Source organism: Struthio camelus, chromosome 3 (genome assembly GCF_040807025.1).
Source record: "Struthio camelus isolate bStrCam1 chromosome 3, bStrCam1.hap1, whole genome shotgun sequence".
Taxonomy (NCBI): Eukaryota; Metazoa; Chordata; class Aves; order Struthioniformes; family Struthionidae; genus Struthio; species Struthio camelus.
This window is the reverse complement of record NC_090944.1, coordinates 34,293,500-34,318,963: the sequence shown is the minus strand read 5'-3', so window position 1 is coordinate 34,318,963 and position 25,464 is coordinate 34,293,500. Positions and strand designations below refer to the sequence as shown.

Here is a 25,464-nt window from a genome sequence, read left to right as displayed (position 1 = left end):
CTGCAGAGAGTTCAAATGATTAGCGGCAAAACAGAGGTGTGGTAGGACTGCTGATCCCAGTATACGCCAAGGCAAGGCAAGGCAAGGCAAGGCAGGTTCTGAGGAAAGCTGAAATGTCATCCCCATCAAACCAGAACCTGCAGGCTGTGCCTGGCTTTTTCCAGAACGGTCATGCTGGCCACCTTTTGGGCTAAGCTCTCTTCATACTCAAGCAACTCTTGGGAATAACAGAAAGACAGAATGAGAGACCCCTTATCTATATAACGGGCCGCAAACGCTCATTACTCAGATGTTTTCAAATGTCAATAGTGAGACTTTATTTCAGGTAATCTCTTAAAATCAATAATTTAAGACATCCCTGCTTTGTCCAGTGCGGCCCATAATTCATTTAACCATTTCATGTGCTGGTGTGCTCCAGCAGATTTACTTCGGAAGTGTTTACAGTAGGCCAAACCCAATCCTTAGCTAGAGAAGGAGAGATCAAAAAAACCTCCTAACTATTTTCATTAATTTCACTTTGCCACTCTCAGGAAACACAGAGAAAATGCAATAGGGTGGTTGTGATTTTAGATTGCTGCTCACTGGCCAATATTGAAAATTTTCATCACTTTTGGGAGATCTTTTTCCTGTAGTGGTGGTTTTCTCTGGCTGCCCGGCTGCAGAAATTTCTTGATGGTAGGGACATTGCTTATTCTTGCTTTAAAACTCTAGAAAAACAAAACAGCACTTTTTTTGAAGAACCATGGTTACTATCAGACATTTGAATGTTACCCGTGCCATAAGAGTAACCTTGTGGGTTGATCAGCAGACTCTCTATGCTTTGTCCTGTTATGCTTTTCAGAGCCCTGGTGGCTATAGTGGTGTAAGAAGGCAATGACCACCACTACAGGAGGCAGGCTAACATCACTTAGGATGCTTCATTTTGGCTTTGTCTTTCCTTACCCTCCCACTCCCCGCTGTCTCTCACCCGATGTAAACCAATGGTTCTGCTTTGATTTGCTTCCCATTAAAACTGTCTACTCAATTACCTGCAAGAGAGGAAATTTGGCAAGTATATCAGGCTTGCACTCTTCCGCCATTAAAAGGGTTTCAAGTAATCGCACGTCTGCCCTGCTAAACTGGTTGCCCACCAGAAAGTCTTGTCCATGGTCCTTCAAAACCTGGAAACAGAGAGCAATGACCAGGTGTAAATGCAACTTTTTCTCTGGGTGTTTGTGTGTGTGCGCGCGCGCGTGTGTGTGTGTGTGTGCAGCCAGAGCAGACTAAACCAACACCGTATTTTCAAAGCAAGGTCGTACACGGCATAGGAGTTACCTTTGAAACAAGGCAATGCAATAAGCACAGCTGTAGTACGAACGGACAATCTGACCCCCCGGGGGGGGGGGGGCCCTAGGCATTATGTATCAGTCCTTTGTATTAGGCCGATTTTTCTGATGGCTCAGTTCTAGCCCTCCTCCTTTCACTACTGTAACCCTCATTAAGCAGAACTTCTGTGCTGAAGGCTCAGGGCTGCGGGAAGACAATCATCACTGCAAATGCCCGCACAAAATTCAGGAGCGGCTTAAATTCAGCTCGAGGCACAACAGAATATCTTAGACTCTTCCAAAATATGGGCACCTCCCTTACTGCTCATGAGCTTCCTCTTCAATGTGGGCGATACTGTGTGGCGAACTCTCCCTGGGTAGCCCATGCCTCGGGTTCTTGCCTCGGGTTCAGCCGCCCTCCCTCTTGTTACAGAAGGAACTATAATGCTTTCACATAGCAAACAGATGCTTTTACAGAGGGTGCAGAACTGAAAACCCTGCAGGAGGAAACTTAACATCGAAAACGATGCTAAGGTGGCTTTTGTCTGAAACAACAGACAGCCTGACACATGGCTATTTGGGGAGCTCAACCTAGCCTGTGTCCTTGCAGCTCTGCCTTTCTCCCGGATTTGTCGCATCTTCTGTCCGTTTTGTATTCCTCCCCAGCCTGCCTTGCCCAAGACATTGCATGTACGCTGAAGGGGTAGTTTTTCCTCTCCATCCTCCTGAATGCGATTTGCATGCATAGCTCCAGGACGGAGTTTCAGGAAATCAACATTAACTAAGGTGCTACATCTTTGCCACCTACCTTCTCAAAGACTGGGAAGTATCTGTTTGTGGCCTTGTCCACAGTATTAGCGAGATATTGCTCCTTTTTATCAGCTGGTTGGAAAGCATAGTGCATGAGTAACTCATCCAGATCTGTTAATGCTTCCACATACATATCGATTCTGGAAGAAAAAGTTTGATTTGGTCAATTCACAGAAGGTCCAAACAGCACAAGAGGCACTGACATAGCCCCGACTGAAATGTTCGGAACATCTCTTCTCTCCAGTGTGCGTAGCGTGGAGCAGCTTCCCCCGCCAAGTGCAGTAGCATCTGTGTTGGGAGGAGACAAAAGACAAGTGCAATATGCCTAACCAAAACTAAAGTGCTACACCCCTCCCGTTTTTTTTCCACTAGTGGTGATACTCCTCCAGAGTAAGTTTTTCAAGCAGCTGTGCCAGCAAAGTGGCATGTATGTCAGCCAAACCCATGTTACAAAGCAAATCAGAGGTCAAAGAGTGGCTCTATGCGATTCCTGTTGAACAGCCTGGAATGTGTTTACTTGCGCTAATTAGCTTGAAGCATGTCAGGATATTTACGTATTCAGGCCAACGCCATGTGTCTTGAGAGCCCTATCCTTTAATACCTAGTTCCTGGAAACAGAGGAGTTGTCTGTTTCCATCAAAGATAGTTCTCTGAATTTGAGCTGGGGAAAACGCGTGCTGCTGCTGACTCCAGGGGACAGTGAATGAAGCGCGACATCAGAACGGAAGACTGTCCTCCGTACTCCTGACTGCTTTCTTCTGACCGCTACGTAGAGCTTTGATCTTCACACAGGTCCTTGCACCCTCCTGCCTGTCTAGTCTAGTTGGTTAATCCTGTTGTAGACATCACCTGCTGGCAAGGTACCATACATGCTACCTGAAAAATCTGCTGAATCACCCTGACTCTAATAGTAAGCTGGACTATTCTTCTTGTATTGCACGGCAAGGTTGTGTGCATTGGAGCCTGTCAAACAAAGGTAGTACTGTTACGGTACAGGGCTCTCTCCTTCAGGTCCTTCCCATAGAGGTTGTACTTTGCTGCTATATAGCTGCCAATAGCTCGAGTCTGCACCAGCTTCATCCCATCAATCTCCACCATGGGCACTTGCTGAAACAGCAGGGCTCCACCTAGAGTAAAAGGGACACGATAAAGAGACATTCAGCCCCTGAATGAGTACCATCAGTGGGTATTTGGCAGAGTGTCTAACGATCCCTGTTGGTTTGAGACAGCCTTCCTCACTCTCATATTAGGGCATGGCAAAAGCTTACCATAAAATGAAGAACCGTGTCTTGGTGAGACGTTAATCTAATGCTATAGCAGTCAGCTTCTCAAAGTTTCTTCCGAGCTGATGAAGCACCCAGATGCAGAACTTTTAGGAATCAGGACAAGTCCCTGCACTGCCTGGTCCTAACTCAGATGACTGTCCACTGAGGTTGACACAGATGGGAAGGACTGAAGGACCTGGCCCAGCTGACCCGTCACAAGCCAGTTTCTCTCATGCTGTATATTATGGCAATAGGGACTACTTAAAAGCTTGCCAACATGCATGCCAGCATAAATGCTTATACTTATCTTTGTGACTACTATACTGACTAGAACTGATCGGAGAAGCGAGTCAGAGCAATTGCTTTGTGGGATCACATTTATTGTCTGAAATAACTGATCAGTTATGTCCATCTTTGGATCCACTGGAAGGCAAGCGTGCATAGAAGCTGTTTGCTATTCAGGGCATGTTTTTATTAGTATGCTCCCGTCTTCAGATACTGCTGTGCTTCCTGAGAAGCAGGAGATACTGCAGGTGGTAGGAGGATCAACTCATTCTTCTAAAAGGAGAGCAGGACCAGCAAATGCCAACCTAAGCTCTGACTTCCTGGGTTAGCCAAGGTGAACTGGAAGAGCGCAGACATGTAACTTGGTTTGGAGGAAAAGGAAATCTCCAGCCCACGGAGATGGAAGCTAAAGAGCAGCCAAGTGAGCTGTTGCCTTGGGAAACCAGGAGCACAGCAGAGGTACCGGTTAAACTCCAAACTCTGAAGCTGGTTTCATACGGACTATAAAACAACAGCTTTGTAGGCAACGTAAAATGCTAATGAATTTCAAGAGGAGCTGACCCCAAGACACTGTGCTGTCATAAGACTGAAGCGACTGGGTGGATGGTATCATCTCCCGCAGCGTGTTCTTGCTGCAGTGTGCATCTGCGATAGCTCAGGGACAAGCCAATCTAGATTTTCTTCTTAAGAGACATAAGACTTCTTAGCTGTTCTAAGACAAGCAGTTCTAATTAGTAAAAAGTGAAGGAAACTTACTCTCCTGTAACTTTAGCAGGTCATCCCTTGTTTCCAGAAAACATTCGTCAAACTGCAGGAAACAGAGAAGAAAAGTCACGTCGTCACGGCCTGTTCTTGCTTCTGCATTGCATGAGACAACCAGGGACCAGAGGGTTCTGCTTTGGGGAAATTTCTCTTGAAAAGATGAACCAGATGGTATCTTTGAAAGTGGCATCTTTCAAAGATTATTTTGCCTCTGTCACATCGTCTCCTCTTCCCCCTCCCCTGCGATTCATGTTTGTGCGCGGGTAAGCTTTTGGCTAAAGCAGAGGTTTCCAGAAGGCACAGAGCACTGTCTTCCGGGCAAAGTAGGACCGACCGTGCTGCTCCTGTTGTGAGGGCTGGGGAGGAATGGAGCAAGAGATGGTGCAGGGAGAAGGGAGGACAGGTAAATTCAGACGGCGGCAGCAGGACTGTGCTAGAGCTGCTTTGCCACGAGCTGGGAAGAGGGGAGAGGAAGAGAAAGGCTCGCGTGTCCTCCGCAGCTTTCTGGCTCATTGCCTGTCACCATGACAACAGCTCACAGCGCTTAAACGCACAGTTCCCCAAGCTGTCTCCCTCTGCCGCTTTAATATCAGAAATGGTTGGAGTTGAGAAGAGTTACTGGTTGTTTTAAATAAGGCAGTACCTTCCAGGGGAAGTTACATTTTAATAGGCAGACTATAAACACTAGTCTGGCCTCTAGCTAAACCCCAATGTCCATCGGGGCTGAAAGTGCTGAACCCCTATGATCAGAAGATAAAAGCCAGGGTCTACCACTGTGGTTATAAAAAAGGCATTTGTCTAGCTACAGGGAGGTGCATTCATTATGCTAATAGTAGGCTTGGAACGTGATGGTTAGAAGTGAGATAGGAACCTGCCTTGCTACTTGGGGTAAGCTAGTGGTGACGTTAACTGTTTTTAATGGTGAGTGGGGTAGTAATAGGCAGTAACATGGTCCCACAAGACTCACAACTAGCAATGCTGACTTGGTCGTCATTGTGCACTAAACACAGAACTTGAACCTGCTGCTGGCCAGTCACAGTTTTGATAAGGGACAGTAAAAATATGTATTTCTCGCATGCTCTTAGTATAAAAAACATAGGCAAACCTCAACTCCAGCCGCTGCTAGTAGCCACCGAATTGATTCCATTCGGCCTCGTCCATTGAAGTAGTGGAGCTTGGGTTTCCCAGACATGTTTCCAAGCGCCTGGTTTCCTACTATCTAGAGCAGAGAAGAAAGTTTTGCAGAATAAGGAGTCAGAATGCTGTTTTTGAGTCTTCAACTGGTTCTAAAGCGTCATTGAAAGCCGTCTCATTTGAAACCAATGATTCATGGTCCAGCACTTTCATCAAACTAGCAGGAGATAAAAAGTTAGACTATATTGACAGGCTGCATTGAACTATTTTGCCTTAAGGTGTCTTTTATGCATGTGGATTGTTTAAGCAGAACTGTACTGAGAATGAGTGGCTCATGCCAGAGAGCAAGCAGATCCTGTTGCTGAACACCCCTCCTCTGCCAAAGTGTTTTGCTCTCACCAAAGAGCAGGGTGTGCGATATACACCGCTCTGTTTATGTTGACATTCTCTCAGGACACCCAGTCTGCTGTTTAAGCAGATACACAACACAAACTCAGGAATTCTTTGTTTTCTCCAGGAGCCGTTATGTTCCATTATAAGGTGATGGGGATTTCCACTTAAGCATTCAATCTCACTTACAACAGTCTCCACTCCTCTCATTTCTTCAGGCAAGCACCGGAAGACCTAGAATTCTATATTATCTCTGGCAATATGAGATTGGCTGATAGCTTTTACTACAGGCAGAGCCAAAGTGAAACATTTACTCAGTGTACTGCCAGTTCTTTTTTGCTTCTTCCTTGGACTTGTGCTACATCAAACGTTTCTAAGAGATCAGACAGTTGTTGTCAACACCAGTCCAAGGTTTATCAGCAGAAGCAACAATTAAAAAAACAAACACAGACAGAGCTGTTGAAGCAACAGCTGTTTGTGGGCACACTGCCATCCACCCCGTTAGGAAACGGTCCGTGTGCATTCATTCGCAGCAAATGTGTAGACAGCAGCCCGTTTATCCTAGTGTCACAATTATTAACACCATCTCAACAATACGCCTGGAGCATTAACAGCAGCAAAAAACAAATGCCTACAAAAATATATTCCCCTTGTAAATAACCTGTCATCTTCTCTGAAAGAAGAAGAAGGGGGTGACAGGAAGCAGTCTTCACAATTCTGAGATCAAAATACATATTTTTTTAAGTGGTACCCCTAGCAAGCAGCTAATTAACAAGTGAACGTTTGATGCACATAACCATGTTAGCAACGAAAGCAAGTGCAAGTACTTAATTCGTTAAACCCAGTTCACTGACTTTACTTTCAGGGTACAGTAATTCCCTACGCATACCTGAGATCCCCAAAGCTTACCTTGCACGCAGCCTAAGTCGCTCTAAGCTCTCAGTAGCTTTGCCCTGAAGTTATATAGCTCGGTAGCCCCTCCTACAAAGAGAATGAGTCAGTTCCGCGCAGAGAGGAAACTCCTCTTTCTTAAACAACTGAAACAGTTTTGCTTAGTCACTGCTCACCTACAGAAAAGAAATACCTCACTAAGCTTACTGTGTACAAATGTGAGCCTCAGAGCTGAGTTAATGATCAGTTGGAACATCTGAGCTACATAAAATAGAAAACTTTATGCCTTTTATTTTCACCGTTTAGCAGCCTAGCTGCTAGTTAAAAATAATCAAAACAGCTGAAAAATTCCCAAGATTAAAAAAGCTACCTATGATAGTAACCAACTTTTTACTTAAGTGTTTTATGATGTTGTACTTTTAACAAATTGCCTCTTTACTAATCAACTAATTCAGCCTGAATCATACATAAGCGTCCTTCCCTTCCTTCCTGGTGGGGGATAGTCCCTCTGGACATTTATCCCTGCCTAACATTGATCCAGGTGCCAAATTTCATTCCTGGGCATAGAAGTTTTTTCTGTTTCCATCAAAGAGATTTCCCTGAGTTTGAGCTGGTGAAGATGCATGCTGCTGATATAACTCCAGGGGACAGTGAATGAAGACCAGTATCCAAAGAAAGACTGTCCTCTGCACTCCTGACTGCTTTCTTATAACCATATTGACTTCAAAGAGCCAATTCGGCATTAACTCCCTTGCACCCTCCTGCCTATCTAATCTAGCTGGTTAATAATGTTGTAAACATCACCTGCAGGTTAGGTCAACATGTGCTACATGAAAATCTGCTGATTCACACTGAATCTAATAGTGGGCTGGAATATTCCTCTTGTATTACACAGCGAGGTTGTATGAATTGTAGCCTATCAATCAAACAAAAATGGTGGTGTTACAGTACGGGGCTCTCTCCTCAAGGTCTTTCCTATAGAAGGGAAAGTGCTATGTAAGTGCTTTGCTGCTATGCAGCTGAAAACGATCCTCTTCCCATCAGTCGCCACCAATGGTGCCTGTTAGACCAACACGTTCTATGCTTGACAGGGAAAAAAAAAGCAGAATTATTTATAACTGGGCCCACAGAAGGACAAGGCATTGAAATGGTCCCCAAGGCAATGTCTTGTCTTTTACGAGGTGCCTAGTCCCCAAATGGTGTACACCTCCCTCTGTACCCCATAGAGCCCGTGAGGAAAGCCAAGGCCCCCAGAACAGGACTCTTAACTGACAGCATATCCTATAGTCTCTGCCTTCTGATTCAGGTTATTTATTTCCTTTAGGTCTTCCCTCTGTCCCCTTCTTACATTTTGGGAAGTTCTTCTCTTCAAGCTCTTAAAGCCTGCAGTAGGATTCAGTCACCGAACCAGAGGTGTCCATGCCACCTAGTATGTCCTCGGGCATCCCACCGACTTCCAGCTGCAGCTCCAGAAGAGCACGGCCCTGCGCTGCGTGCCACATCTCACCCTCCAGTCCCGCTCAGGTGCCTCAGTGCCCCGACAGCGTCCCGGGCAGCACCAGGCATCTACAGTAGTGCAATGGAAGCCCCTTCATGGTATCACTGGTGAAGCACAAGCCGCCCACATTTAGTTTGCTGCTGTTGCCCAGACTAAACCTAATTTGTTCATGTTTTATAATGAAACAGAGCTCTGCATAACAATGGTCTGTTTGCTTGAGAAATGGCTCTTTTCCCCCCAAGACTTCTGAGAGTTCTGAAGTTTGCTGATAGCACCAGTGTTTTCAAGCGTAAAAGATCCAATTACACTGTTGGAAACAGTGTTTTCAATCTCATTAGACAAACAGGACCCAGAATCTAGGATAAGATGCGGGAGACGCAAGTTGTCTTTACAGAGACCTGTGCACGGATGCGCGTCTGTACTTTTGCACAAGTCCAGACTTACTCTTTTCGGTAGCCTGGCTGGATTAATCATTAGTAGGTCTGACCAAGATTAAGCCCAGAACGCTAGTAGATACCCCAACTGGTCTAGCAACCAGTTCTGCAAGGATTGAATGTCTACTCTATCACAGGACTGCAAGGTAAGAAAACCTGGGTTCAGTTAGGAACATTAGTCAGGAGAAATCTCACTTCACCGAGCTTGTAAAGTATTTTAGAAAATACTGTAGAAGTGTCATTTCTAATCTGCATGCCTGAAGGCATGTGATCTCTGAAGTACTCCTTGGTTCAGACTGACCATCCAGGAATTAAAACTAGGGGAAATCTCAAAGCTACCCTAATAAATTAGGAGTGATTATTCTCTCTAGCTGCTGCTGAAGGCCACCAGCTTGCTTCCAGGTTTTTTCCCCTTAAAATAACAAGGTTTGGGGTAATTAGCTTAAAAGATAAATTAAAAATCACACATTTTGCTTTTCATCTACGATACTGATTTCCTGTCACAGCAGGGGAAAATGTTTTGTCATCGGCTTCAGTGGATTTTCCTCTGTACACACAGCACAGCAGACTCGCCTCAGAGTTGGTTTGAGACTGTGTTGGAAATTATGAGCAAATATTTTAAATATACTTGTAAGGGAAATAGGTACACAGACAAACTGTTGTGTCTTAATATATTAGCAGGGGGAATAGGGACTGTACTAATTAAACCTGCTGAGATATGCCCAGGCCTGCCTTGCTGCAGAAGTAAAATCTCGCACCAGCGTTTCATATCGTTTAAAATAAGGGCTTGGATTTTTTTTTTTTTTCCCCCCTCCCCGAACTGGAGCTGCCTGCGTTCCACATGCTTGAAAAATGCAGCTCAGAAGTTATCTGCCATGGAAAATATCTCCAAATTGAGTTACATCCTCCAAGCCACGCAGGGACGGGATATTTTTCCTAGTAAGTATGCTATGCAATGATTTTGTAAACCCAGGAACATGTGTACAAAAGGTAGCCTGGCAGAGGGAAGAGAGAAACGAGCAAAAAGCAAGTTCTTTTCCTTAGCATTCTCTTGCTGACTTACCACTTGGCTTCAGGTATTTGAGAGGCATTAGCTGCTTTTCAAAACATTTTCAAGAAGAGAAAGTTGGTTACCTAGAAGCAGACCAGTGCTGTGTGTGCTACAGAGCTTGAATTTTAGGGCCATGAGGTATTTTTGCCAACAGTTTCTTATGTGGAGGTTTAAATAACAAATGCCTAAGCAAAACCAAAACACCACTGTGGTGCCAGGTGACAATTAGTAACTTTCTTTAGCTGACAACATCAGACTCCTGCCTTTTTCTTGGGAGGCAGACAGAGGGATTGTGAATAGGGTGTTACCTGATGGCTGTTGCTTTTAGAGTCCTCTGTCCACCTATCAGCATATTAAACTCCTAAGAAGCACATCCTCCGCTCTCACTTTTCCTTCCAGTTCCCTCTCTTTTGTTCCCTTTCTCTCTCCCGCTTAGTCTGTAGCCTTAGTTTGTATCTTCTCGGCAAAGTCCAAACTCTCCTACTTACCTGAGATTACTCCCTGTTTTCACTTCCTCTGGACTTTTCTCCTCCCTGGATGTGGTTCTCTCCCCATGGGAATGGTCCATATGTAGGTATAGAAATGAGCGTGCCTTTGATGCCAGCTACTTTAGGATTTCCAGAGCATTTAGCACCTGAAGGCCTCCTCTTTTAACGTATGGTTTAGAGAGATTACAAAATTACAATTACAAAACCATTAGAATTACAAAACAAGCTCAGTGTCCTGCAAACACCTTGCTGTAGCTACTAACTGCACTGCGCAACTCAGAAGCTGCTCAGAAGCTGCTACCCAAAGCCTTTCTTGATGTACCCAGCCTCCCCCAGGCATGCAGAAACCCTCCTAGGGTTGTCCTCTGAGAAGTCCTCTCTTTTCCGTACCGGGAAACTCTTGTGGCTCAGTCTGGAGAAGCAGCAGCAGCACTGGTTGCACAGAGATGTACACCAACTGCTGTAAGCTGCAGCCGGAGCAGGTGGTCTGTGTGCACAGCCAGGAATAGAGCAGCTTTCTTGGGCAGATGAGTGGCCCCTCAGAGCCAGGCTTGCCCAGGGGCACAGGGTGGCAGTGTGCACCGCGGCACCTCGGCCGCGCTCACCTTGCAGGCAGTTCGCCTATGGCAGTGCCAGCTGCTAGCAAGCAAGCAACTCAAGGTACTTCTCCTGTGAAACTCATGCTTCTGGAAATAAGCAACGGCTTGGCACCTGCTGCTTTCGCTTACTAAAAAGGGAGTATGTTTGTAGCCTGAATGGTCATGAAAACCAGTCTGGAAAGATGCCCTTGAGTGGGCAAATCTCATCTGCCTGTGCACCGCTGTGAATCTCACCCACCCGTGCAGAGAGGCCTGGCTGAAGCAGCTCTGAGCCCACTGCGCACGGGGCGAGACGCAGCCCAGCCAAAGGAGCAGCCCAGCTGGGCTGCCCCCATTGCACTTGGTGCTAAGTGGCAGCTCAGGCTCAAGGTTTTAGCTCTGGAGTTCTCCAAGAGGTCACATCGAACATGGGCATAGCAGCATGTACGCCTGGTCTTAACGTGCTGGCCCATATATACCTGTGCTTATCCTTTAAGCACTTTGGGATTTGACGGCAGCTAAACGGGGGAATGGGTTTTAGAGTCAGGGGCTCGGATGGCTCTAACCTGTTCTTGTGGGTCTAGCCTCAGGTGACAGAGAAAGAAAAAGATTTTCAAAGCAAGAGCCAAGCAGGGCGACCCACAGAAGGAGAGTGCAGATGTGAGCAGAACGAGAACAGGCAGCGGCAGCACAGCTTCCGGAAGAGGAGAAAGACCTTTGGTTATGCCTAGACCAGTAAGTGAGGCCACGCCAGAGCATGGGCACTGCAACGCGACGCCCGTACTACCAAATGGGTAGCAGGTCGCTGGAGGGCAACCGGCCCCTGCCTGCTGCACCCCCCCAGGCTGTTCCCAGGCACGGTCAGCACAGCTCAGGGCCCAATCCCAACAGGCAGTTTGGATGCGACTGCCCAGCCTTGGGTGATAAGAGTTTTTAACAGGATGTAGAAGGCCTCAAAGGCAGAGAGCGGACCCTGGCACTTTTTGTGTTATTAAGATATTGAGGTAGCTAGCTGTTTGTGCCCAGAACTGGAGCTAGGAAGGAGGTGAGAGTCCCTAGCAATGGCAGGCTAACGCACAGAAAGAAGCACAAGCAAATACTGAATCGGAGTGAGAGCCTGTCGGAGGCCTGTTTGAGAGCTCTGCCCTCCCCATCCTTTGGAGAGGTTCATCATACGAAGAGGTGCACAGACTCTAGTGAACAGTGAACAGGGATGGCGGGAAGAATTACATTAGAAACACAGCAGAAGAAAATCATGGACGATTATAGGAGCTGATCCCTAGACAAGAGCTGGGAACTAGAGACTCCAAGGAGCCTGCCACAGAGAGATTAGGCTTTCGTAACATGGATGAAACAACAATTAATTTAGAAGTTTCCCTCATGAAATCTGTAGAAGTAACGTAACATAAATACTTGATGAAGTTGCTACTGACCAAGTCTATTTCTTTAAAGGCTGGGTGATTCAGTGAGTCGTCTTCTTTCTTCTCTTCCGTAGTTCTTATTTTGAAGCCCGTTTTCATCCAGAGCAGGTTTTCTGCGGCAAGTTTCTGACAATATTAGCACTGCATCAGCCTCTTTCTAAAGGGATGAAGTTTGTTTCATTTCACTTCATAATCTTTTTTACGATTGGTTTCAACTGTAACAGTACTAATTTACTGAGCTGCCTACTCCCTTTAGGGCTTTTTTAGTATTTTGGGCCTTACTGAGGTTAATGTGGAATTCATTCTTCCGACAAAACTTTCAGCACAGTTGCTACATAGCGGTCATCTGGTGGGGGTTTCCTTGGGCTGCCAGGCTGCAGGAATTTCTTAATTGCAGGCCTGTTGCTCATCCTCGTTTTAAAAGCCTGAAAAATAGAAACAGAGGAAAGGATAAGTTCCAACTACTCCAGTAATAAGCACAGCTGCTTGCACAGAGCAGTGACTTCCCCTGGCTGACAGAAGAGATCCCAACGTTGGTAACTTGTGCAGTGTGCGCACAAGTCGCCTTCTGTTCGGCCAGAGAAGGACCCAGCTACTGCAGAAAGTCTGCTCATATCAGTGAAAGCAGTGCTGGAGAACAATATCTAAATCTCTGCCACCTGAAAAAACTGAAGGCAAGAGCTCAACATCTGGCAGCAGGACAGATTATACTTTAAAGGTACGCGTTCACTAACCGAGCTCATGACCCCCACTGCTGCTTTTAATGGTGCCAGCTACGCTGTAGGCAAACCACAAGATATGTTTACAACATCATTTCCATTTTTACCACTGTATATAAGTATCTGAGCTCTGTTTACATTTAGCATGCCCACTGTTGTTGCGCTGTCCCAGCACTTCCAGGATTGCATGGGTGAGGGTGAAATGGCTGGAGGCATCCTAGGTTCACCTTCGTTGTCCAGTAGAGGCTTCTAGTGCTATTTGTTATACGTTAGGGTAGCCAGTGATCTACGTGGGGTTGGCAGATATAACACGGGACCTCTGGGAGACCTGTTCCTTCCTGGAGCAGCGGCGGGAGGCCAGGACTAGGGCCCCGCCAGACTTGGGCATCTCAAGTGGCAAGAGATGCTTATATTAAGGCAACTGCGTCAAGCTCTCTGGGACCTCTCACTATATGGACGGTCTGAGAGGACACACTGATGCAGATTTCTGGCGGCTAGAGAGCCAGAATGCCTAGCTGAGCCATCTTTTATACAGCAGGACCGCCTCTAACAAAGGGACTAAGGGGATGAGCTTCCTAAAGTGACAGCCAGTTCTTGCTGGCAGAGGTATGACCAGAGTTTCCTCTCCCTCACAGGCACTGGAAGGATAAGGGGGAAATACAAGAAGAAGGAGCAAGAAAAGTGAAAACTGTAAAAAAGGTAAGCACCAGTTTCAGCAGCTGTTTCTCTGCTGGTAGTGAAGGAAACCTCCCCAAATCAAGACATGGCTTCAGCAAAAGGCTGCCCATGCCCGGTGGTTAGCACAGGAGGTGGGAGCTGGAGGCTAGAATTCTCTGAGACTGCACATCTGCAAATGGATTACAGTCTGCCAGGAACCGCTGCCTGCTTTGTGGCTCAAGTACCTCATTTTGTCACACTACATTCAGGCTTAAACTGTCAGTGTTGAGATTAAAAACAAACAAACAAACAAAAAGAAACCCAACCGTTCCCTCAGCAGTTGCAAGCAGAAAACCCAGCTCTGCTATAACCTAATGCTGAATTGTTTCTTTTGCTAATGGGCTAAAAGCCAAAGTCTCTGAGCGCACCACTCAAGCTCATAGTTTGTAAGCACAAAGAAGCATGACCTCAAGTCTGGCACCCTCAATCCAAATTTGCATTACTTGGGCTGCTTTATTTCCATGACCACAGGCACAAGGGAGGATTAACGGGCACTGTCTGCTTCTTTTCATCACAGAATAGTTGGGTCCACTTTGGCCGGCGACTCTTTGTGACTCCGGCAGGTCATGCCCCAGGCTAACCCATGCAGTGCTCCACAGCTTGCTGCGCTTCTGATTCCTGGCCAAATCTCACAGCAGAAATGCCTCAACCTCTGCTTAGTTCCAGACTTTGAACATAGCACAAAGGCAGAGAATTCATCCTCAATTGCATTAAGAATTGATTATCAAACTGTGGGTAATTGCTAGTACTCGATTCTCTAGTCACACTACTTAAGTCAGAAGTGTGAAGTGCGGTTAATGCGATCCCCAAATTGTAGTACCAGCCAGTGGAGAAAATGGCACACTGTACCTCATCCTAACGCTTCAACTCATATCACAGACTTAATTGGTTATCTGTTAGACAGCATCCACTGTCAGGAAGTAGGACAATGAGAACAGGGCAGCTTAGGTCAGCGATTCCCTTGGGGTGGCATTCGTTTCTTCCTGCTAGAGGAGGTATATGCCACTCAAAGCGGGATGGGTATGCCTGAGCGGGATTAGGAGCACAGCCTCTTACAGGAAACCAGCTGGATCCAGTCCCTGTTGTGTTTGACGCTGAACAAACATCTGGATAATGATCGTTCCCAAAAGCGCCCACACTCTTGATTTACGTGGCTTGGAGAGAGGCTAATCACTTCAGGATTTCTCTCTCATGAAATCCTTGAGGTCTTTGTTCTGCGTAGTTCCTGGATGTTCAAAGTCAGAATTACCTGCAACTGAGGAAACTCAGGCAGCACAGCAGGTGTTTTCTCCTCCACTGCTAAAATGGCTTCCATCAGCTGAATATCTGCCCAGCTGGCTCTGTTGCCAACAAGAAAGTCTTGGCCGTGCTGTTCCAAAGCCTGTGGAACATAAGGCAAAGCGGGTTACAGATGAGAACGACGTTCGATGACTGGCAACTAAGCCTCACAGCGCAGCCTTAGAGCTGAACAGAAATTATGTCTGAGATTTCAGGGCGGAGTTTTTAGCTGGAAGGCTGTCAGCCTAAATCACTTGGCATCTGTCGGAAAAAAATCTGAACTCCTGAAGTAAGCAGCCTACAAGCTTCAGTCCCTTGGTAATGATGAATAATGGTAGGCACTGGGAACAGGACAAAAACGCCGGCTTAACTAGACAATATATGAACAATCGTAGATTTAGAAATAGGTGCAATGGAGAGATTGCAGAGTAACTCAAGGAATTTATAAAACTGTCGTTTACATATGTCGTTTACAGTTATGTCCAATACTGAACCAGAAAGCAAACTCAGAAATGCAAAATTATGCTAGCTAACCAAACAGAGCCCCTGCACTTGGGAATCATAGTATTATATGTATAGGAATTTCTAAGACGTTCAGCCTTTATGATTGTTCCCCATCAAAACTAGATGAACGTTACAAAAGTGAGAAATGTCGCCAGCTCAGAATTGTAACTGCCTGAGTCATATGGGTTTGGTTTGCTGTTTTTGCAAGCAGGACACACAAATCTGTTTTAGTAAAGCAGTTATAAAATGAGATTTTGTCTCTGATTTATTCACAAGAGATTTTCGCATTCTTCTAAGGAAAATGTCCAAACTAAAATTAAGAATAGCTGAACAAGTGTGGAAATTTTCTCTTGAGGAAAAGAAAGTACCAGCTATGCCTGCTTTTACTTCAGTGAAAAGACCTGCAGCATAAGCTGAGAGCATGTCGCTTTGTTTGCTTTGTAGACGTTCAAGTGCCACAGCCCTGACAACACAAGCCAGCAAGCAGAGACACCATCCTGCAGCATTTCGCCTTCTTTGAGAGAGCGGAGAAAGCCGAGGACTGGGAACTAACCTGCACCACTGACGTGTTCTTATTATTGGGAAACTCTTTGATAATTGTAAGAACACGTGTTCTAGGCACATCCTCACTGGCACTTACCTTTTCAAAGACTGGAAAATGCCTGTGTGTTGCCCTCTCCATAATCAAGGCGAGCTTTTTCTCCTTTTCCTCAGGTGGAGAGAAAGGAAGCATCATAATCGTGTGCATCAGATCTGTTATTCCTTCCACATGCATGTCAACGCTATTGGTGGCAGAAGACAAGAAGAACAAACGTGTGAGTTATTTATTTCACCTGTTTTCCAGAGATTGGCTGGAGCAACTCTACAGGAGCTGTATACCACCACCATAGTACCAATTCGCACAGCCAAACCGAAATATAAACTAAAGCTTAATATTTTTAAAAAGGACTAAAGGCCGGTTTCTGTTTAACAGCATTTCGGAAGCAGTGGTTAAAACCTAAGCAAAGGCTGGGGAGCTTGCTCTTTATTGGGTTAGCCTTTCTCACTCATTTTGCTGAATTTACAGGGTTGAATTTGTTGTATGTATGTCGTATGGAATACGGAGGTCACTTCACGTAACCAGGCAGGCTCCATACAACAAAGGCAGACCAGCAGGTCGGAATCTGCTAATTTCTCCATGCTACAAATCATTGTCTTTGGTTCAGAAAAATCTCATTCATTGTGACACAAAAGATGCCTCCACCCAGAGCGCACGAACGCTGGGTGAGAGCGACCAGCCATACCGCTTGTCACATGTGGGCAACCTGTGGACGCACAGGTTGAGCCCGGCTAGTTCGCTCTCAGGCCACCTGGTGCAGGTCTGGCCATGCTGATGCTGTGAAACTCTTCTGGCCTCCAGACCAGCTGGCCATAGGAAAACTGCTGGTTGGGAACAGCTCCTGGCCCAGGCTTAATCCTGGACAGCGCTGGGGAACTGCTTAGAAAACTGTCGGTTGGCATGGGCCAAAATCATGCCTGGGACTACTCTAACGATGCAGTAGTGTCTCAACATAGGCCACCCTTAACACAGCCATACAGGCAAGAGAAAAAAATTAAAAAAAAAAAAAAATAGAGAGCGAGGTAACATGGGGTTATTCATGTTCGGTCCTGCTCCCCGCAGCTGGCAATGTTCCACGGTTTCCTTTGGAAAGCCACTGGATTAAAACCTGCCTTTTCTCTTTGTGTTCCCAGCCTCTTAATTTCTTGCTCTGTAGGTATGTATAAAAAAACCTGAGCCCTTGAACTTCTTTATAAAACCCCCTTACCCTTTTCCTCACCGTATAAGTCTCCTCTCTGGACACGGATACGTATCTGGTTTGGATACAGTATATGGGATTGCACCGCTCGGTCTGGATTAATTAGCTCTGAGAAGGAAATTCAGCTTTGAGCTTTCAAAACCTGAGCTATCGTATGCAGGGCAATATCTGGTGTCTTTAAACTGCACTTAACGTCCCCTGACATCAGATTCCTAGGCAGCTGTATGTCACTCCCTCGGTTGAGAGGAAGCCTTTGTGGCTTGCTGCTTTGACCCTGTCAGACTTTCCAGAGGTCTCTGCTGGCTCCCTCTGTCTTTTTCTCTGGCAGAAGCTTCATAGCTCAGGCTCATCCTGTTTAGCTGGCCTCATACCTTATTGTCGTGTCAACCCCTGCCTAAAACTTGCTAAAAATTCCTGGCCTCTAGCACTCCCCAGTCATCTCAGCTGATACTCCCACGGAGTAAGATCTCCCTTATCACATCTGAGCAAGTACTACCTTATCTTCCTTCAAATCCACCTCTGCCATGACTTGGGAAGCGAGCAGCTGACTATTCCTCCCACCCTTCTTTCCTTTAGCTGCTGCTTTCTTGTCTCTAATTGCAATTAAAAACTTATACTATTTTGATAACCAAATCACTGGCAATTCTTGTTTACACGTGCCTACTTTTCTGTTGCTCCTGTATACAGCGCTAGCTTATGAAGCGTTTCCTTAAGTGTTTGCAACATAAAGAGAAGGACCGTCACTGGCGTGTTCAAACAGCACCTGACACAATGGAGAACTGACTTTCCTGGGAATGTTGGTGTTACTGGGACACAGGCCATTAATTCAGAGGCTTATCTCTGTGAGGCTCAGGATCCTTTAGTCCCACTGATGGCAACGGAGTGCGTACATCTGCAGCAGTGAACTCAGCAACGCGTCAGGCTCCTGGCACACGCTGGCCTCGTTCGCTCTAGCCTACGCTCTTTGCCTAGAGAGCATGGTGGCCACGTCTAAACGACATCTTGGAAACGGGCCCTGCCAAGGCCAGCTCCCAAATCGTGCCTAGGAATTGCTTGGGAGAGTGCTGTTTGCCGTGGACCCAAGGTGTGCCAGGGACCGTGCTAACGATTCCATGGCACGGATAATGAAGTTGCACTAAATAGGAGTGTTCCCTGGCCCTGTTGACTTTCCTCCTACAGACATAGTCACAAAAGCTATGGCTCCTAGCTCATAGGAGTTATTTGGCACCACAGAGAGCAGGGTGCTCAAGACCAGGACGTCAGCCATTTTCAAATGAAGACAACCGCTACAAGGTGCAAGCTGGGTTAATCGTAAACACCTGGAGGTTTGCACTGGTTTAAATAAACTAATTTTAACCCCAGATTTAGCTAAACTGGAGCAACCGTGATGGGCAAGGCTTCAGCCCTTAGATTCTTACCTTTGATTAACTTTGCATACTGCTCTCTTGTATCCAGAAAAATTTCCTCAAACTGGAAAACGACAGAAAAATGTTGCATGGCTTTATTGCAAAGTTTTGTCTGTAAGGGCCTGCACAACCCCGAGGAAAACAGCCCAGCAAAACTAAAGAGAATGAGCGGGCTCTTCAGCAGCACTGTTTGGCTGCAGATGCCCCGAGGATCACAGCTGAGGAGAAGCAGGGGGCCTGGCCACTTCCACCTCAGTGCACTGATTCACAGATAACCTATATGCAGGTAGAAACAGGGTACAGGCATCTGCAGGAAGAAGACAGTGCCAAAGGGAAGCACAAGCCAAATCAGCTATTTTCAACACCCCCCCACCCCCCAGAACCTGTACGTCAACAACCTCCTTTCCCTTATACACAGCGTAACTGTGAGCTAAATGAGTTACGGTGGTTCTGCACAGCTGGCAAGCTCAGTATTTAGGAGCCTTTAAAAGAAGTCTCCTCCACGGAGTTTGTTTCCCAAACTTTAGTCATTACACAGGGTAGTGCCAAACATGCCGGCCAGTTCTACTAGCCAAATGAATCTAGCCAGCATCTTGCAGCCATTTTTCCTCTGTGTGAATGTTAAGTTGTTCCTTGCGGAGGCCGGGGAGAACATCAGTCCGGAGCAGCGTGTTCGGCACTGACTAACCTCCACCCCGGCTGCTGCCAGCAGCCATCGGACCGGCTCCACTGAAGTAGATGAGCTTGGGCTTCGCAGACGTGCTTCCAAGTTCCTGGTTCCCTGAAAAATACTAAGCAGAAAAGAGCGTCTTCTAGAGCTGGTGTAAATGCCGTTATTTTGGGGGGGTGGGGGGAAGGGGAGGGGGAACCTTCTATTCTCACTTGGCCTGTTGGAATTGCACTTCAGCCGGATTACAAGAGAACGCGAGAGATGGAGCAGTGACACCACACAGCCCGTGCTGGGAAAGGAAAGAGATGCAGATCTGTAGCGTCTTTCCCAGTTCTGGTAAGAAGCTTTTTTATGGTTACAAGCAAACACACACACATGTTTAAACAAGCAATAGGAGTGCAGAACTACAGGCGGAACCCTGCTGCATTTTAAGACAATTATACAAAGTCACGCAGGAAAGTTATTTCAGTTACCCTCCTTGCAATCACCCTCAGTGCTAGGCTGAAATTTGCCTAGTTCTGCGTGGCAGATAGTGGAGTGCATTGTGCAGCTTCAGCGGTCACCCAGTTCTTTCCTCAAGGAGGAACAAACACATTTTTAATCTTCCCTTTTATTCCTTGAAACAGGCTGAGCTGCTTTGGCAGTCCTATTGACTGTCTACAGCGCGTGCTTAAGGGCAGCCTTGAAGCCTCCCTTAAAACCAGACCTGGAAGCTGGCCACACGGTTTCAGGCGACCTCTGCAAGTGTCCCCAGCACTGCGGGAGCCCTGCACGTGCCCAGGCACATCGGCGGGCCCTTGCAGGGAGGCTCTCCGAAGCTTGCCATCGCAGCACGCCTCTCCCTATGCCATGTGCAATGGCAGGCGTGCAGGCCTGTTACTAAAAAATGGGCCTAGCATTCCCCCTCCACCAAGACGTTACTATCGTACGCTCAGGACTGGGGAAAAAAGCTTAAAAATAAGTCTCCTAATCATGTCCTAAATGACATGATTGGCATCCTCAGAAGCCAATGAGTAGAGTGCCCAACTGAAAAAAATATAAATATATACATATTTATGTATATATATATATATATATATATATATATACATACTTCAAACAATCCCAATTTTCTTAGAGCTAAAAGCCAAAGCTGGCAGTGCTGAGCCTGTTGCACTGTCATGATTCCAGCCACATTGCATTTCCCACTCAAATTAGATTCCGTGTGCTCTAGTGATGTGGTTTGTTCATTTTACAGTGCTTTAAGTGTATTTAAAACAAAGAATATATAAAACCTACTATGCAAAAACTTGATTTTAAAGAATAATCAGATTGGGAATTCTCCCTTCAGTAATTTTGACAAGAATCAAGTCATGTTAATATGATAACCAAGGATATTTTTGGCAATGTAGACAATATAATCCAAATATATATGAAAGTGAAATTATCACCACCAGTTCTATAATGCAGATAATTAGAGTGTTTTGCCTGTAAGATGGTGGTTGTATTAGATTCTGCATATGTTGTGTGAATAGTCTTTACTGTATGAGCGTAGCTTATCTACGTAGTTCACAACAGCTAATACTGCCTCGTACATTATCATATTTTTCAAACACATCGCATCCATATCATTTCAACACATATTGCCCCACCTTGTAATGTGCAGAAACTTATAGCAAATAAGACTTTGGCTTTCCTAGTTGGAGGAAAAGATTCTGCAACACTAAATATATGAAATGTAATCCTCTTGGAAAGTCATGCATTGTTTACATAACAAAAGCTGAGGGACTGAAAAGCTTTAGGAATCATTTTACATGGACAAGAAATTCTATATGGCATTAAGTTATGGGACAAGAATAATGGTAAATGGAGAATCAAAATCTGTCATCAGTTCTGTTTTTTAAAATGAAGCATAACCCCATCAGCCATAAGTGGATTTTGTTTGTCCTGAGCTTCTGATAGAGAGAAAGACTTGGTTCTGGTAGTCTTCTCCATCTCTAGATCCACCGAATATCTCCATGGACTATAAAGGGACCTGGCACATCTAGCTCCCATATGGACACCTGTATGTAGGTGCCTGAGTCTGGAGCCCTGATGGCTCAGTTCCGTTGCCCCTGCCTGTGTGCCTGGTACCACCTGAGATTCCCAGGGGAGGGCAGATCCAGCTCAGTGCCCATCCACGTGCCCATCTGCAAAGGCAGCCTGGGGCTCGGAGGCAAACAAGAGGGCCTTTCATGTTGCCTGGCTGCAGTCACGCTCACAGCATCACAGCTCCAGTGCAAACCCAGAAATTAGTGTTACTTCCGGTTTGAATGGAAACAAATGTGTCTACCTACAAGTGTTTATACTGCTTCTCTCTAAACTCCGTATTTCCATCCTATTTCCTAGTGAGCTTTAATGACATGCTTTTCCTGAACTTCTCTGAAGCTTCTCTGTTATGTAGGAGTCATTCAGCAAAGGATGGACTTTCAAGAACAGCATTACCCACATTTCAGTGTAAAGGGCCCTTTAATGCTAGAGTTGAGAGCAGAGTACAGCATACCAAAAGGGCCAGCTTCCATGCTCAGACCCAGAAGAAAGCACTCTTGGATTCTGGGCTTTCATTCCACTCTCGTACTCACTTCTACTTTCCCACACCTCCCCTCCCTCAGTGGTTTGCAGCCTGCCCTTCTCAGGTCTGAGCTACACTACAGGATTCATTTCTTAATTTTAAAAAGCTTATTTCTTCCTCCTTTCTCTCTCCTGCAACTTCCAAATAGTGAATAACAATCAAGTCATGCTTGACCTACCTTGCAAAGGAACTAAAGACAGCAGAGGAGTTTCAGTACCTCAGTAGAGGGCCTAATATATGTGGAGGTAGCTCCACTATAAACAGTAGCTCCAATATTTTAAGAAGAAGGAATTTTGAAAAGCTAATACTTACCTTCTGGCTTTGACTCAGCCTCTCTAAATACTCACAAGCTCCCTTGGGTTTTTAAACTTTGGAGCTCCTCCTACAGCTAGGGCAGCTTCCACCCATAGCCAATAAGAGAGACAATCACCCATTGCAAATTCGCTGGCGCTACCAAACTTAAAGACACACACATCTGAAAATTGCCATCCAAAACAGAAACTCTCTCTCTTTTTCAGTTCACTCTCTCTTTTTCAGTTTGCTGATTTGACTATGCCATGCGGGTATTCTCATAGTTTCTACAGAGGCCACCTACCTAAGTTCTTCTGTTGGAATTACCGGGGCTTTCACCCCAAGGGTATCTCACAAACGCCTCACAAGGGTGAGATGCTTTAAAATATTGAGAAAATTACAGACTTTTCTGCATTATATTCAGGGTAATAGTAACTGTTTAAAGAATGACCACCAAAATTTCCCGCCCTTTTTAACTTTTTAACAGTAACCTAGGTTTTCCTTTCCAGTGCTCTGGTGTACAGCAAAGATACCCAAAGTACGGAAAAACAGTGCCTGATTACTTTGAAATGCAATTTGCCTGCAACAAACATATACACGCAGTTTGTGATAACTTGGCATAAAAAATAGGTGGGCAGTTTATGACACAGCTGAACCCATGTCTTCAGTTCATAGTATTACTTTTTCAAACTGGATATACATAGCTAATGCTCAGTTAGCAATGGAAAAAAACCCCATGATTTGCCTGCCCTGTTTCCATGAAATGTAACTGCTTCAGCTTTAATTACCTATATTTCAGATGAAACTATCAAAACTGCAAGTAGATGTAAACAGACACAAAGGAGGCTAGCAGAAGGGAAATAGGTTTGGGGATGTTAGTGAAGCTAATGTGAGAATCTGTTCACAGAACCCCAACTGTCATCGAAATTGTATTCGTCAGTCTAAAGCCATGGTTATACTAGCGCATCCTCTCAAGATAGGGAATCTCAAGACAAAAGTCTCTAGGTAGCTATCTTGAGGAAATCCCAAGCAAATTACTCCTTTGCCTCAAACTCCTATTTCCAGAAGGATAAGGGAAGCCTGGGAGGGGACCAGCCCTGTGGAAGGCATGCCAGTCCTTGGCCCTATGCTGCCTTGCCCGTCCAGGAGTTATTGTTTGGTTTCTGATGTCTGTACTGGAAGGAAGCTGAAAATCTCCATGACTCATGCCCAGGGATCAACCACAAACAGTTCCCGTTACTGCCTGTTGAACTTTTCTGAAAGAGAGAGAAATCTCACTAGAAAGTCAGCAACATGCACAAGTCACATCTCACCTGTAGGGGAGAAACTTAGCACACCCGAGGCAGAAGGCTGACTTTTCTGTCTGCAAACGTTTCCTTCTTCTCAAAGCAGGCAATGCCCTCAACTGGCCAAGACAGCACTTTCACAGAGAGCTCTCAACTGCTGTCCCATCAGAGTTCTTTCAGGCAGCCACATCAGGTGCCAGCCCCAAAGCATAGATATAGATGTGTGTGTATATGTATGTGTATAAGTGTGTGTGAGTATATCTATGTATATGTAGTGTGTGTAAATATACCTGACAGCTAGCAGCAGCACACACCTCATGGTTTCCCAGCTGTGCTACTGCAAAGTGAGGAGGAGCCAGTTCACAAATGAGTATTTTGGCTTTAACTTTCCCTCAATTTGGTGGCAGAGCAAGGACAAACTTAGGTGTCTCTACAGGCAATCTCAGCCTTGAAAGACACCTATTCTTTCTGTAGTTAAAACAATAAAAAAATTTTGCTTAGGCTAGGGGGACACATGGTTACTGTTCACTGACATGGTGCACTGCTGTGCATAACAACCTGTTTGAAAGCTGGTAGTAAAGCAGTGCCCCTTTGCAAGGGCTTAGGTTTATATGCTCTCTATCTGAAACTGTGCAGGGCTTTCTGGGCTACAGATGCTTTTTGGTAGAGACCGTTGATGTGATGTTTTGCTGTTTTGTTTTTTCCCCTCACAGTTGTGGTTTTGTAATGGTTTGTAGGGCTTGACAAGTGCTGGCAGTGCCTTCCAGAGGTTGCACATTTACTAGAGGCTTCCTGGAAATTTGCAATTTATGTGCTTCAGAGGTTAATGGTCTTGGCAAAAAACAACTATATGATGCTTCTGTAGGCTTCGTCTATGCCTAAATTTCTCTCAGGTTCATCATTCAGTGAATAAAGCACAGCATTAAATATATCCTTCTGCATTCTTTCTATATCCAAATCAGTTAGCACCTCCCAGAAAGTTCCCAAGTATGGCTCGGAAGCTCAGCCCAGGCCCAGAACTGTTCTCAAAAGGCAGTTTGGGTACAGCACCCTCTTTTGGAAGGTGAGAACATCGTGTGGATGCATGCGGCTCCATGCTGGTTGGCTGCAGTGCCAGCCATTAGTGCCAAGCATGCCTAAACCATTAATGTAGATTTAGCTACAGTTGGAGTGTGGCTTATGCAGGTAGGGAGGGCTGAATGAGAAGGGAGCATTTGTTCCTACCTGTCCATGATGGCAGGATTCAATCAAGATGAATTTATTCCTCCTTTTGAGGTTTCTGATATCAGGATGTACCTGAGTGTGAGGATTGGTTCAGTAGCAGTGACCACAGACAACGTACAAGTAACTGTTATCCTCCTTGTCCCTTCCGCAGTCGAAAATGCTGTTGAGGGCAGCAAGCAGGCCTGATGGCAAAGGCAGGGGAAGAAGCGGTCTCTGATTTGAGGCTCGAGGATGAGAGGTCAAGCAAACTATTCTGATGCTTTTTGGATCTGCTGAACATGGTCACATCCAATTTCACTGCTGTTCCCCTTCCACATGTTCCTGCTTGCCAGGAAGATTGTTTTGCTTTCTTCTGTATTTATTCTGTTTCCGGCACAGCATTTCACAATATAATTTATAAGATTCTCTTGACAACTAAATGCTGTGTATCCCTGAGATTACTTTTATCTATAACTTGACTAGTTGTTCTTTAAGCCTCTAGAATAGAAAAGAAAATTAGTTTCTTTTATAAAACATTGGGTAAACCACACCTTTGAGTATTCAGGCAGCTGGCATGGAGCCCAGGTATCACTTCAGTGATCTTGGATCGGGCATAGGGAGATTTTTTTAAATAATGCATAAACCATTCACTACCACTTTTGACAAGAATCAGGAGCTGGAATTCTGGCAAGT

The 25,464-nt window shown here is 45.6% G+C and overlaps 2 protein-coding genes and 1 long non-coding RNA gene across 5 annotated transcripts; 1 reads left to right on the top strand and 2 right to left on the bottom strand.

Moving 5' to 3' along the window:
* Nucleotides 1-292: 292 nt before the first annotated feature.
* LOC104145499 (glutathione S-transferase-like) lies at nt 293-6,920 on the bottom strand. Its single transcript, XM_068937361.1, has 7 exons — nt 6,860-6,920; nt 5,532-5,645; nt 4,421-4,472; nt 3,109-3,241; nt 2,113-2,254; nt 1,029-1,160; nt 293-707 (listed from the first exon to the last, which is right to left on the bottom strand). Exons 2-7 carry the CDS (start codon nt 5,616-5,618, stop codon nt 579-581), a joined length of 675 nt encoding a protein of 224 aa, XP_068793462.1. The 5' UTR covers nt 5,619-5,645; nt 6,860-6,920; the 3' UTR covers nt 293-578.
* Nucleotides 6,921-7,038: 118 nt separating this feature from the next.
* LOC138066700 (uncharacterized) lies at nt 7,039-18,722 on the top strand. 3 transcript variants are annotated; one of them, XR_011140093.1, is made up of 4 exons: nt 7,039-9,712; nt 13,666-13,729; nt 15,974-16,344; nt 18,013-18,722. It is a non-coding gene; the product is annotated as an uncharacterized lncRNA (long non-coding RNA). The 3 variants fall into 3 exon arrangements; XR_011140095.1 differs by lacking the exon at nt 18,013-18,722 and having other exon boundaries at nt 15,974-16,128; nt 16,244-16,383; XR_011140094.1 differs by lacking the exon at nt 7,039-9,712 and adding an exon at nt 10,497-11,625.
* LOC104145493 (glutathione S-transferase-like) lies at nt 10,346-25,059 on the bottom strand. Its single transcript, XM_068937368.1, has 7 exons — nt 24,793-25,059; nt 19,614-19,690; nt 19,420-19,522; nt 16,170-16,311; nt 14,997-15,128; nt 12,324-12,736; nt 10,346-10,471 (listed from the first exon to the last, which is right to left on the bottom strand). Exons 1-6 carry the CDS (start codon nt 24,798-24,800, stop codon nt 12,611-12,613), a joined length of 588 nt encoding a protein of 195 aa, XP_068793469.1. The 5' UTR covers nt 24,801-25,059; the 3' UTR covers nt 10,346-10,471; nt 12,324-12,610.
* Between the last annotated feature and the right edge of the window lie 405 nt (nt 25,060-25,464).